General features: G+C 47.0%; 1 protein-coding gene across 1 annotated transcript; it reads left to right on the forward strand.

The window, feature by feature from the left end:
• The first annotated feature begins 481 nt into the window (after positions 1–481).
• Positions 482–6,647, forward strand: LOC117850125 (leucine-rich repeat receptor protein kinase HPCA1). The gene is made up of 19 exons (XM_034731920.2): positions 482–1,045; positions 1,258–1,381; positions 1,520–1,591; positions 2,152–2,226; positions 2,320–2,391; positions 2,494–2,655; positions 2,768–2,839; positions 2,922–2,993; positions 3,111–3,182; positions 3,263–3,331; positions 3,435–3,509; positions 3,594–3,665; positions 3,763–3,897; positions 4,004–4,494; positions 4,595–4,759; positions 4,978–5,117; positions 5,270–5,489; positions 5,599–5,831; positions 5,947–6,647. Exons 1-19 carry the CDS (start codon positions 937–939, stop codon positions 6,448–6,450), a joined length of 2,934 nt encoding a protein of 977 aa, XP_034587811.1. The 5' UTR covers positions 482–936; the 3' UTR covers positions 6,451–6,647.
• Positions 6,648–14,488: the final 7,841 nt, after the last annotated feature.

The following is a 14,488-nucleotide window of genomic DNA, read 5'->3' on the forward strand; positions in this document are numbered from 1 at the left end:
GGCAGGGCAAGCCGACTGACCGACCGGTCGTCGGCCTGAACGAGCTCCTGCATGCCCTTCTCCATCATCCCGGCCGTCCGTTCAGGAACCCTGAATGAACCCTTGACACCATGTCGACCGCGGGACGCCAAATATAATACGCGCCCGGGCCTGCCGCGCATTATTGCCCCGATCCTTCGCTTAGATTGGCGTAAGCTTAGCCGTCGTCCAAACAAGACGCGGCCGGACGTTGGTTGGTTGGACAGCAGCACCATCCACGAGCGTGCCCAACGGCACAAGGATTATACAAAAAGAGAGCGGACGATGCGGCGGACGCGGGTAATCGCTATTGAGTAGCGTGCAACTGCCAATAAAACCCTAAGCTGATAGGAAAAACCTCGCCCGGGCTCGTCTGCGAAGAAAGCAACGTGCCACCCAACAGTCGCCGAGCGAAGGATTATATCTAAGCGAAACGTCCTGGCATCAGCGCGAATCAGAGCGTCCCGGTTCGCGGTCGGCACATTTTTCTTGCATCCCCTTTGACCGGGCCGTGCGCAGCAACATGGATGTTTTTCTTTTATTTTTTGCTTAGTTCTGAACGCATGGGCTCGCGTCCGCCATTTTGCTTGGGTTGACCTCTTCCCTCCGCGCGCGGGGCGCTAGTAACGGAGGGGAGGTAGAAGAAGACTAGAGGAGGCGGTTGGTGCCCCGCCGGCGCACATTCATTGCACGTATAGGCAAATACAGCGCGGCTCGGTCGCGTGGACTTGAGAGGGAGTCGCCTCGCCTCGCCTCGCCTCGCCTTTACAAGTTGCGAGCCGCGAGTCACGACCATCTCTTCTCCGATTAGTCCTGTTGCCTAGTTGGCCTCGCGACGACAGAGAGGGAGGGAGGAGAAGACAGAAGAGGCGAGCCAGCGTGCTTCCGTGCTCCGATCGATTGCCGGCGCTCCGGGGGATGGAGGCGGCGACGCAGCGGCGGCCCACGCCGCCGCTGGTGATGCTGGTGCTGGTGCTGCTGGCGGCCGGCGTTCCGGCGGCCTTCTGCGCCATCAATCCTCAAGATGGTTAGTATGGCATGGTCAACTCTGCTTCTTGCAGCCCGGCCTGTTCATCCTTTGCTTTAGCTTCCGTTTTCATCTGGGTTTACGAACGAAGATGCCAGCCCAGGAGCCAGGGGACGGATGTTCAAGTTACAAACCATGTTGATCCAAAATTCTGAAAAACCTGTTCCCACTAACTTCTCCCTGTTTCTGAAAAACCTGTGCTTCATTGGCAGCTTCCGCGCTCAATTCCCTCAAGAGCCAATGGACGAGCTTCCCGTCGAGCTGGTCCTCGAATAGCGACCCCTGCGACGGGGGTTGGGACGGGGTCGAGTGCAGCAACGGCAGGGTCCAATCGCTGTGAGTGCCAGGCCACGGCCGGCCGTGCCGCCGCGCCCTCGCCTATTGATCACGCGTTGTTGCCACGCGACTCCGCGAGCGCCTCTCTGAATCAACACTGATGGTCCATTTGCGTGCTTTGTTTTGTTGTGTTTGCAGGAGGCTGTCAAGTGTCAACATTCAGGGCACGCTCAGCAACAGCATCGGCCAGCTCAGCCAGCTCGTGTATCTGTAAGTCACCTCTCGTCTGCTTTCCCGACCTGGCGATCATTAGCTGCGAAACACCATGAATTACAGCATTTCAGCTTGGATTATGCTATAGCGTTTCAGAGGATTCAGGATAGCATGGTGTCGGATTTAGTGACCGTTAGCAACAGGGAGTCGTGCCCGGATCCGTTGCAGTTGCTCTGAATCTGGAAGGTTTTCCAGATCGGGCGCCGACCGTCCAGTGTCCTGGTCGGTGGGAACCCGTGGGTACCCTTATCCCTCACATGGTTTTGAATCGGTCAGAACTCAGAACAATTAGTTGAGTTTTGCTTCTGGCTTCTAGGTAGCTTATAAACTCTGCTTCCTTTAGGCTTTGACCAAATCAAGATGACCAGGTTGTAGGTTCTGACTAATCTTCTAAAGCAAAGTAACATGGATTAGGATAAGGGCAGGTTATCCAAAATGTAACAAAAACCATATGAACGTATATTGCAGCAAAAAATGATCTGTTAATTACTTAAGCGACACTGCTTTATCTTCATTTAGAGAAACTGCGTTCTGGCTCACAACATAAGCATTTGCAGGGATGTTTCCTTCAACATTGGTCTTGGCGGTCCGATGCCCGCTTCGATTGGGAGCCTTTTGCAGCTTAGCATACTGTATGAGCTGCACTACTCTTGTTGTTCATCCTATCTTCCTTGTATTCACCAAACAGGCTGACTGACATCCATAATTGTGACTGTACTTGTCAGGATCCTGGCCGGCTGCAGCTTCACAGGAAGCATTCCACAAGAACTAGGCAACCTGCAACAACTCACGTTCCTGTGAGTACTACTAGCTTGTTTATTCGGACGAAACATCCATTTTATTTATCGGTTCTTGCTCTCAACAGACAATTAACTGGTTTTGTCATGCATTTACTCTAGAGCGCTGAACTCAAACAAGTTTACGGGCAAAATACCGCCTTCACTTGGTTTACTCACGAATGTCAACTGGTTGGATCTGGCTGATAATCAGCTCACTGGATCAATCCCAATCTCAACAGCAACCACACCAGGGCTCAACCTACTTACCAAAACACAGCACTTGTAAGTGATGTCAAATCTTATTTTCTTCCCTCGATCAGTTAAGCAAGATCAAAATGCCTCCAGCTCCTTTCGGTCTGTTTCATCATATTCATAAATTCTAATCGATGAACAGCCATTTCAACAAGAACCAGTTATCTGGAACGCTTGCAGGCCTCTTCAACTCCAACATGACTCTGATTCACATGTAAGGGCTCACAAGACTTTGTCTGTAGTTCATATCATATCTATTACTGTATCCTGCTAACTCGTCTTGTCACCTATGTCAGATTGTTTGATAGCAATCAATTTACTGGCCCAATCCCAGCAGAGCTAGGGAGCGTTTCAACCCTCCAGGTTCTGTAAGTATCTTAGAATCAGTGGAATTCTTGTTTTTTTCCACAGACATTGTTTTAATATATTTCCCTTTGTTTAACAAACTTTTGTCATATCTTTGATTCACTTTGTATCTTTGACAGCCGACTAGATAGGAACGGTTTCTCGGGAGCAGTTCCTTCCAACATCAGCAACTTGGTCAATCTAAATGAGCTGTAAGTGGCCCATGACCTTAAACAATCAGCCCTGTAAGAATGGTGGTACCCGGTACCTTACAAAAAATGATCTTGCGCAGGAACTTGGCAAGCAACCAGCTTACTGGATCACTACCAGATCTCAGCAGCATGACCAAACTACATGTCGTGTAAGACACTTACTATAATGATGCCCTGCCACTTTGTCGGTTCATATAAATTGCCTTGATAATTACTAGTAAGTTACTGATGAATCCGTTCGTTCATGACCAGGGATTTAAGCAACAACTCATTTGCTGCTACCGTAGCTCCAGATTGGTTCACGACTTTAACATCCCTCACCTCTGTGTGAGTTATCTTAGACTACTCACTCTTCAAATAATCCTCTCTGCGAAAATTTTGCACTCATTTTTTTGTCTTCTGATCTCTCAGGTCAATAGCTTCTGGAAAACTTACTGGCGAGGTCCCCAAGGGTCTCTTCACATTGCCCCAACTGCAGCAAGTGTAATGTTTCTGGCAATTTATACTAAAAAATGAGTTAATTAAGCAAAAGAAAAAACAACTTTCTGGAGCTGACCTTTTTTTATTGCTGATCATACAGTGTACTGAGCAACAACGCATTCAATGGAACGCTTGAGATCTCAGGCAGCATCAACAAACAACTGCAGACTATTAATCTCAGGGATAACCGTATCTTTGCTGCCAACGTCACCACAAGCTACAAGAAGACTCTGGTGTAAGAGCCTGCAAACTCAACCCCAAGAGCCACAAAAATTTGCTTCTTTTATCCGCCCAACCAATTCAGAAACACCTCATTTCATGTATGCTAAATCTCCATACAGGCTATCCGGGAACCCGGTGTGCAGCGTGGACCCGGATTTTTCTGGAAAACCCTACTGCAGCGTCCAGCAGGAGAACATTATAGCATACACCACCAGCCTGAGCAAATGTACCTCGACTCCTCGATGTTCCAATGATCAGAGTTTGAACCCTGCAAACTGTGGATGCTCATATCCCTACAGTGGGAAGATGGTCTTCAGAGCACCGTTCTTCACGGACGTGACAGACACGAACAGTGCCACTTTTCAGCAGCTCGAGACAAGCCTCACGACTCAGCTGGCTCTGCGTGATGGCTCAGTGTTCCTCTCCGATATCCACTTCAACAGTGACAACTACCTTCAGGTTCAGACGAAGCTGTTCCCCTCCTCAGGGGTGTCCTTCAACGTGCCCGATCTGATAAAGATAGGCTATAATCTGAGCAAACAGACTTACAAACCACCAAAAAATTTTGGACCTTATTACTTTATCGCAGACCCATACCTTCCTTTGGCAGGTACCTTAGTTTCACCATCCAAAACTCCCATCTGTATTTAAAAAAATATGAAAAATAAGTTGTGTGGTTGTATGAAACTCACTGTGACGTTCTGTGCCAGGTGCGTCTTCTCGTGGTGGTAAGAAATCACATATCAGCACAGGCGCGATTGCTGGAATCGCGGTAGCTGGTGGACTACTTGTGATTGCCCTTATTGCCATGGTATTATTTGCTTTACGACAGAAAAGAAGGGCTAACGAAGCAGTGACACAAACTGACCCTTTCGGTACGGATTTTGAATACTTACTTATTTGCATTTCAATTCTTGTCATGTTACTGACACATCTTTAAATAATCATGTGGAGAAGTGAACATAGAAAATAATTGTGATTTTAGTTTTGCTTAGTGCTTGTCACTGTTTGCAAAGAGTAGTAACCCGAACCAATCATGCCTAGAACAGTACTGTACCTGAACTGTGAACTGAATTTTATTGTAAAATTGCAGCCTCGTGGGCAGTTTCTCAGAAAGACAGTGGAGGTGCTCCGCAGCTGAAAGGAGCAAGGAACTTCTCTTTTACTGAACTGAGGAACTGCACCAACAGTTTCGCAGACACCCATGAGATAGGCTCAGGAGGCTATGGCAAGGTATCAAACAAAAAACAACTTACTATTGATGTTTCTTAACGAGGATCTGCACAAACAGTTATATTGGATCAAAATCCAAAGCTAGATAAATCTGTCTATACTTCACAAAGAAAAGGCAACTTACAAAATATCAAAATTGGTAAATTTAAAAGGTCTACAAAGGAACACTTGTGGATGGAACCCGGGTGGCGATAAAGCGAGCAGAGCGTGGATCAATGCAAGGCATAGTGGAATTCAAGAACGAGATCGAGCTGCTTTCCAGGGTTCATCACAGGAACCTGGTGAGCCTGATCGGCTTCTGCTACGAACAAGGGGAGCAGATGCTGGTGTACGAGTACGTCTCCAATGGAACACTCAGAGAGAACTTGCTAGGTAAGTCGACTGAGCTATCCCCATATAACATTGTCAGAAGTTTGCCATCTCTTGTTCAATCAAAAGCGATCAGTCAATTCAACCTGTGTGTGTGCACGGCCATATGCAGTGAGAGGGACGTACCTGGACTGGAAGAAGAGACTCAGGATCGCGCTCGGATCGGCGAGGGGGCTTGCGTACCTTCACGAGCTGGCCGACCCGCCGATCATCCACCGGGACGTCAAGTCCACCAACATCCTCCTCGACGACCACCTGAAGGCCAAGGTCGCCGACTTCGGCCTCTCCAAGCTCGTCGCAGACACCCAGAAGGGCCACGTCTCCACTCAAGTGAAAGGAACACTGGTGAGCAAGAGTAACCATGCATTATTTTGTCATTCGTTCATAAACTTTGCACACAGTGAAAACATCATAGAAACCAGAACATGTTTAATCGGTTTAACTTGGTGCTTGATGATAGGGTTACTTGGACCCTGAGTACTACATGACGCAGCAGCTGTCGGAGAAGAGCGACGTGTACAGCTTCGGGGTGGTGATGCTGGAGCTGGTGAGCGGGCGGCAGCCGATCGAGAGCGGCAAGTACATCGTGCGCGAGGTCCGGCTGGCAATCGACCCCAACGACCGCGACTACTACGGCCTGCGGGCACTCCTCGACCCGGCGATCCGGGACTCCGCGAGGACGGCCGGGTTCAGGCGGTTCGTGCAGCTGGCGATGCGGTGCGTGGACGAGTCGGCGGCGGCGCGGCCGGCCATGGGCGAGGTGGTGAAGGAGATCGAGGCCATGCTGCAGAACGAGGTGTCCGGGGCCGACGGCGCCAGCTCCGCGGGCTCGTCAGCCACCGAGTTCGACGGCGCGGGCGGCGGCGCGCGGGCGCACCCGTACAGCGACACCGAGATCACGAGAGGGTCGTACGGGGACAACGCATCCGAGTACATGCCCTACTTCGAGGTCAAGCCCAAGTAGAAATTCAGGGGTGTTAACGTTCTTGCCCCCACCCCCTTTTTGTTGCAGATTGTGAATGAGTTTTAGGTTTGTAAGTGATGTGTATATCCATTGGTTTTGTGGAGGTTAATTTTACGATGCTACTCGCGATCGATCCTGAGACGACAAAATGTACATGCCTTGAAATGTGCACTTGCCAACGTGCCAGTTAGATTTTACTCTGGATTGTCCAAGGTCTGTCTCCTTGATAGGTGGTTTCATGCATTGCTACTAAGGCTAATTCCAGTGGGAGTTTCATAGAGGTTTCATGCACATTAAATACGGTGACACATCAGCATATGTGATGACATGGCATGGTAGTTATGAAGTGAGAGAGGGAATGAGTTTCATCAGGATGAAACTGTGTATACACTGTTTCCAAGACTATGAAACCTATTGAAATTTGCATCGGGGGCTATAGAGTTTCATTTCATCTAACCATATCTAATCACATGCCCTCACAATTAAATGTCATGGGCATCCTATGAAATTGTGAAATGAAACTGTGCCATGAGACTCCTTGTTTCATTCATAAAAATACACCTCATAGGATGATGTGGCATCCTGGAAACAGTGCAATGAAACCTTGCACTAGGACTAGCCTAAGAGGACGTAACACACAATTCTACAATTAGCCTAAGAGGACGTAACACACAATTCTACAATAAGTTGTTTCAGAGTAATTGCTCAACCTCTTAGTGTTGTGCTTGAAAAAAAAAGAGAAATGGTTTAAGTTGCATCGCAGCAACAATTCACTTAACAGGACTATCCCTTCTTAAAAAAAACAAGACTTTATGAGGCGGATGATTCATGAAACAACCACCGTTTTCTCTCTCTCTCTCTTCTCGATATCATAAAAAATACCATATGAAACTCCTAGAGTCATTTGAGTCTAAGATTGATGCCTACATTTTCTTTGTCGTGGTGAGAATTAATTTCTAGGATTTACTTTTTGTAGCGCATCTTGTGAGAATTAACTGAAACTAGTAATGGTAAGATAAAAAGGATGACTTATATGTTTAACCTTTTTAAAAAATCAAGCGATTTTGATTTGATTAAAAGGCTTAGTAAGCTAAAGTAGTAGTATTACTATAATATAAAAACATAGAAATATAATTATAATTGAACACTACTATGAAGTTTGGTTGGCTCAAATGTAACGTGATCCGATTATTGAAGGTAATGAATCCCGTTATATATGTTTGGTTGCGGTGGTTTGTAATTGTCGGTGTTTAAACCCGGCAACCTACCGGGGGGGGGCCCGAGGTAGTGTTTTGGTTAGTGGGGCTCGTCAAGATCAGGAACTCGAAGGTAAACGCAGACACATGGTTTAGACAGGTTCGGACCGCTAGGTTGCGTAATGCCCTACATCCTATGTGTTGGTTGGATTGAATTGCTTTGGAGGGGGTCCCTGCCTCACCTTATATTACCGGGGGCAGGGTTACAGGTCGGTTGGTTACAAGAATACTAGTCGGATACGACTAGAGGAGTTCTAGTCTTATTACAACGAGTACTTTCCTAATCCTCGACTAGCTCATGTCTTTCCATATAGACTACGCCGTCCTGCGCTATGGTCTCCATGTTAGATGCGTCTCGGTGTCCAGCCCCATATTTAGGACTGTCTAAATTTTCTGGTGGGCCATAGATGTATGTACGATAAGCCCTCGAGTACTTTTTAGTCAAATGCAGCAGTTCCGAGTACTTTTGCAGACTTCACCGACTAGTTTTGGTGCTCTTCGAGTACTTCATCTGGTTGAATCTTCAAAGGTACCCAAAAACTGTCATGCGGCTAGAATGTGCTCAAGCCTCATTTAACTCAGTCTCATATTCTTCAATCTTGAATTTTATATGGAAGTGCGCCAAAAGTCACACTCCATATGGAGGTTGAATCGATAAATAACAGAGGAAGTTATTCTATCCATTTTACCCTTGCCATTTGCCTTTCCAACTTCCACACTTTGGCCCTAGCGCCGCCGCCATTGTTCGATCTCCGAACACTAGCGCCATCCTCCCCACACCAACAGCCCCTAAGTGTATGCGACAGAAGAATCTCGTGACATCAAGGATGGGTAGGAAAGCTGTTGCGTCCAAATCAGGCGAAGGCAAGAAGAAGAAAACATTTGACAAGAAGAAAGAGCTACAGTTGCCGACGCCCAAGTACGGGAAAACCGATCAGACCGCGCCGCCAAATCCCGTCCGTGCCTGGAAGCGGTCAACTCTGAAGGAGGAGGATATCAAGGTGCTCGTAACCGCCAATTTACTCCAAGATCAGGACTTCATCAATTGGCGATCTGCATATGGCAATGCCTGCCCTCTGGAGTCCTATCCCGATGAGACGGTAATTTTTGCCCACTTCATCAAGCGAGGCCTTCCATTGCCCTCTTCAAATTTCTTCTGGGGTTTACTGTATTATTATAAATTGGAGTTGGTGCATCTTAACCCTAATGGGATCCTCCGTACTACAATCTTCATTCATTTTTGTGAAGCCTTTCTGGGGACCACACCACACTTTCAATTATTTCGGATTTTTTTTCCGTGTGAAGCCACAACCCTCAAAAAATCATACTCTCTTGGTCGGAGGTGCCAGGATCTAGATGCGGGAGACAGCAAGCGGTCAGTATCTAGATTACGAGTTGATAGACTCCAATGTCGGGTGGAAGGAAAAGTGGTGCTACATTGGCAACCATGATCCAAAACTACCCAAACTAACAGAGCATCGCCCCTCATGGAACAACCACTGGCTTGATGAACCAAAACATGGAGATTGCCTCCAACTACTTGAGCTTATGGGTAGAATAACGTAGTTGAAACAAGAGGGTCTTACTGGAATTGGAGTGGCATTCAGCTTTATGAAGCGACGCATCCAACCCCTGCAACAGAGGTGCCACTATGGCTATCAATACACCGTCCTGGACGATCCCTCCAGGTTCTCTTCAAAAGAGATTAGCACTGATGAAGTCATGGCGAAGCTCAAATAGATGTTCAAAAATGAGGTGAGATCCCCACTATTGTGCGGGAATTCAGTGCCGCCAACCCTCCAAAGCCTGTAAGTACCCGTGGCCGTAGCCCCCGAGTACTTATTTGAAGTTGTTGGGTTTGCTAACTTATCTTTCTTTGCAAGAAGATGTTGCTTTGTACTTCTCCGCTCCTCCTCCTCCTACTGGATCTAAAGATGCTTGTGAAGCTGCCCCTCACGTGTTTACATGTGAATTTATGAGAGGTGATGCCTAGAAGGAGGAAGTAGTTGAGTGCTCAAGCGGCACTAGTTCTGATGCTGTGGAGAAATATGAAGTCAAGGCCTGACCATCTGCGAAGGCCGGATCATCCTCTGGGTCGAAGAAGCGCTTGGCTATAGATGAGCTTGAAGCCGTAGTCCCTCCGCCATCGAAGAAGAAACGGACCATTGTTGCAAATGAGCCGTGAAGAAATCCATCGCTGCGGATAATGTGCCTCCCAAGGTAATTACCTATAAGGACGGACAAGGTTCTGAGTATCATATACTCCCAAAAGGTGTCTCCAATGTCACCACCATGTCTAATTTAGATGATACTAGTGGTTTGCAGGCGATCGAGCTGGCGACGGACATGGAGAAGGCAGCTGCTTTAGCTGCTCAAGATAGGTCGCCAGTGAACATTGAAGTCAATTGAGATTGACGATGGTCCGTCATCTCACGGTGCTGCTAATGACCATTCAATTGGTCAAATGGTGGATCCTGCTGGTGCAAAAACAACTCAAAGATCAGAGAGAGTACCACAGGCTGGTCAAGTTCGCATTGTGGAGGAGTAGACCGCGCCCAAGGTACCCTCCCCGAGCATCAAGCCCTTCCGCTTAACGAGAGAGCTCAAGTTGAAGTTGAAAAGATCGTCCAGGTAATTCTGGTTCTCTCGCAACTACTTATTGTATCACGTTGTCTTCGCTACTCAACTTTGTGAGTTCTTGGTTTTGTAGGAAATCCTCGGACATGGAATTTTTGGGGCCTGGCGAAAAATCAAGTACTGATGGCCTTGGGCCCTCAACAAAAGATCTTGCCCCAGTGCCGCCAACCCATGCCTCAAGAGCAACCTGAAGGGACAACGACTACTCCGAGTGCAGTAGCCAATGTGGCTGCGTTAATGCACAAGGTAGTTGAGTTGGTGGCAATTGTAGAAGTGCCAGCCCTCGAGCCAATGCTCAAGGACCCAGTGAGTATTCCTGGCATCATGGCCTCTCTTGTAGCCCCTGAGCCAGTTGTAGAAATTGAAATGGCATCAGCTCTAGAATCCATGGTGACAGAATCTACCACGACTGGGCCATCAAGTAGTCATGCCTTGGTGCTGCAAGGAGAATTCCATGCAGAATCTGGAACTGAGAAGGAAATCCGTCTAGAAGATATTCAATTGATTGACGACCCATTGCTGAACCCATAGATGGTGTCATTTATGATGGAGTCGCATCGTCGACTGGGCAACTATATGCAGGTATATCCTCCTGCCCTTCTCTTGTTGGAGATAATTAATAAATTTGTGCTCATGAATTGACACAACTACTTATTTTGTGCTACAGGATATCATTGAGTGCTCCCACCGCAAGCCACACATGCTTGAAGTGTATGGTGATACAGTGCTTCGTATGGAAGCATTGGAGGAGGAGCTTGCCAAAGAGAAAGAATACTCATTGCAACTGCTTACGAAATTTGATGGGATAGCCGTCGAGTACCGCAATCACATCCAGGAGATTACTGAACAAAAGGATCACCTTATTGGGCAGAAGAGGTCCTTGAGCTAGAAAGTCAAAGGTAATCCTCTTCTCTTGCAACTTGTGTCTATTGATTCCACTCTGTAGTCTTTGACCCGTTTTGTACATCAATGTATAGCTTTGAAAAAGGCCAAGAAGGATCTCCAGGCGCAGATCGCGGATTGGAAAAATTCTTATTACCATGTGACCGACTAGCATGACAAGCTTGTACTTCACGTGGAGAAGCTGGAGCATCACCTTGAGAAGGAGAAGAAGATGCATGAGGATGGCAAAATCGACTTGGTCAATGGCATGAAGATCATCTAGGAGCGCAAGGCTGAGATGATGACGGCAACATTCACTTTGAGCAAAATTGTCAAAGCTGCCCAGCCAATTGCGGACATGATTGAGCCCCAAGTTGAAGGCGTGGAGTCTCGTCCTCTAGCATATATACTCAAGGATGTGCCGAAGAAGCTTTCCGGCTATATTCAGAAGATGGCCAAGTCGATATCCTAGCAAGTGTTGAGCTTCGTGAAGTTGTTCTACCCAAAAGCCGATTTGGCACCCGTTGTTAAGGGCATGGCGGACGACTGCACTGATGAATCCCTTCAACAATATATGCAGGAGATGGCCCCAATTGTTGAAGAAGTGGCTAAGCAATTGAACCTTGAGTAGATATGTATCAAGCAAACATTAATATTGTAAAAAAACGATTATGGATGCTCGATATGTAATATATACATTAGTCTTTGCACAATTATTTTTTGTTTTGCGACTTGTTATTTTTAGTGCCTCTCACAATTAATCATGATGCTTGCTCGTACGATTAATGTGAGTGTCTACGCACAAGGCTTCTTTTGTGAGCCTCATCAGATGCAAATTGTAGAGTACTTAGGATGTGTGTCCTTTTGTGGAGTGCGAGTACTAGAGCTATTTGGATAATAGGCTACTGGGCGAATAATCTCTTCAGGATTTCGACAACTAGAGCCTATCTTTACAACTTCCCTGAGTTGTATTGATGTTATGCTCTGGAAAGCCTAGAACTACAGACTTGTTATTACAAGCCGCGACTAGACAGATTTGGCTAGTGAATAGTCACTAAGGTAGTTAATTAACTTCTGAGGTGCCAATGGCTTCTTTTCTGGAAGCCGCCAAGGGACAGGTTTATCCAATGAGTTAACTAACTCATAAAGTTCACTGCAGACTTTGCAAGCCACGATTGGACAATTTTGTCTAGTGAGTTGAATAACTCATTAAAATTTTGCAGACTTGTTATTACAAGCCGTATTTGGGCAAACTTTGCCTAGGGAGCTGAATAGCTCGTTGGAGTTGTGCAGACTTGTTATTACAAGCCGCAATTTGGGTGATTTTTCCCAAGGTGCTAAATAGCTCATTAGGATTACTGCGAACTTGCTTCTGCAAGCCGCGATAAGGTAGAAATAAGTAGTCAAATTACGACGAAAATATGACTGCTTTGTTGAGTTGTAATTCTACAACTAGGGCTGATGGCCAATTTACATGAATATGCAAATCTAAATTAGGGATACAATCGATAGAGTTGCTCGATGTTCCATGAGTTGTCGACGTCTTCACCAGAGGGGTGTTGTAATCGATATGATCCAGGTCCATTGACCTTAGAGATGATAAAAGGCCATTCCCATGGTACGTTGAGCATGTGCAGCCCCTTGGTGTCTTGGATACGGCGAAGGACCATGTCGTCTATGTTGAATGATTGTTCTTTGATGTTTCGATCATGGTAGCAGCGAAGGCCTTCGAGGTATCCTGCGGACTGGACGGGTGCTGCGCAGTGAGCTTCTTCGAGGCTGTCAATGTCTAGACACCTTGTTTTTTCTACTGTGCCTTCCTCGTACTGCTTGACTATTGGAGATTTCCACATGACATCGGCAGGGTAGGACAACTTTGGATCCATAGACCAAGAAGAGGGTGATTGCCCTATAGGCTTGCATGGCTGGGTACGTAGCCCCAGAGTACATTTGGTAGCTCCTTGAGCCACTTGCCTCCCTTGGTGTTGGAGATGTCGTGTAGCCTTTTCTTGAGAGCGTCAAGCACCATCCTGTTGGTGCGCTCAACCTAGCCGTTAGCATGCGGATGAGCGACGAAGACGTAGCGGACATCGATCCCACTATTCTCGCAGTATTCCTAGAATCCATGGTTGTTGAAGTTTGAACCCAGGTCTGTGATTATGCGATTGGGGAAGGCGTAACGATGAACAAGCTCGTCAAGAAAGTTGAGTACTCTGTCTGCTTTTGAGTAGGTGACTGGCTTCACCTCGATCCACTTGGTAAACTTGTCAATGGCCATGAGGACTCGTTGAATCCTCCAGGAGCCATGGGGAGTGGGTCAATCATGTCTAGACCCCAGCACACAAACGGCCAAGAGGGTGGTATGGTGATTAGCATGTCGGTAGGGATGTGATGCTACTTGGCGAAGAATTGGCATCCTTAGCATCGGCGGACTAGTTCCTTAACGTCAGCGAGAGCTGTTGGCCAATTGAACCCTGCTTTGAAAGCTTTGCCCACGATTGTTATGTCCTTCTCATCTTACCGTGAGACACACTTCATGAGTACATCTGTCGATGTGCCTCTTCTATAAAGCTTGTCTCCGACTAGAACATAGTTCTTGCTACGTCGTAAGACTTGCTCAGCCTCTGTCTTGTCTGACGGTAACTTGTGCTCTTTGATGTAGTCGATGAATGGGACTCTCCAGTCTACGTCAGTCATCATGACCTCTCGATCTGGTGTGGTAGGACCTCGATCAGTGGTTGTTGATGGTGTCGGCTCTGTTATGGATGGCTTGTGTAGCTCATGAACGAAAACCCCTACTGGAAGTTGAGCACGAGTAGATCCAAGCTTGGATAGAACGTCCGCAGAAATGTTGTTGTCGTGAACTACATGGTGGAACTCCAAACCAGAGAATTTGTTCTCTAACTTGTGTACGTCTAGGCAATACGCATCCATGTTCTCCTTGTGGCGATCCCACTCATTGTTAACTTGATTGATCACCATCAGTGAGTCGTCGTAGACCAACAATCACTTTATGCCTAGCGGGACTGTCAGGCGGAGCTCATGCAGAAGCGCTTCGTATTCAACTTCGTTGTTGGACACTTCCCAGAAGATTTGCAGGACGTAATTGAGTTGTTTGTCTTTGGGAGATATTAAGAGTACGCCTGCACCAACGCCCTCGAGTTTGAGTGATTTGTCGAAATACATGACCTGATGCTCTGGACGCTCTGCTGGCATTGGTAGTTGATTCTCCCGCCATTCTACCATGAAATCGACTAGGGCCT

The sequence above is a fragment of the Setaria viridis genome, chromosome 3 (assembly GCF_005286985.2).
Source record: "Setaria viridis chromosome 3, Setaria_viridis_v4.0, whole genome shotgun sequence".
NCBI classification, from domain to species: domain Eukaryota; kingdom Viridiplantae; phylum Streptophyta; class Magnoliopsida; order Poales; family Poaceae; genus Setaria; species Setaria viridis.

What these genes read in the sequence shown, in the direction of transcription:
- LOC117850125 (XM_034731920.2), top strand. Translation starts at nt 937, where the DNA reads ATGGAGGCGGCGACGCAGCGGCGGCCCACGCCGCCGCTGGTGATGCTG. An exon ending in CTCAGCCAGCTCGTGTATCT is followed by an intron (nt 1,592 to 2,151) that starts GTAAGTCACCTC and finishes AAGCATTTGCAG; the next exon opens with GGATGTTTCCTTCAACATTG. An exon ending in GACACAAACTGACCCTTTCG is followed by an intron (nt 4,760 to 4,977) that starts GTACGGATTTTG and finishes GTAAAATTGCAG; the next exon opens with CCTCGTGGGCAGTTTCTCAG.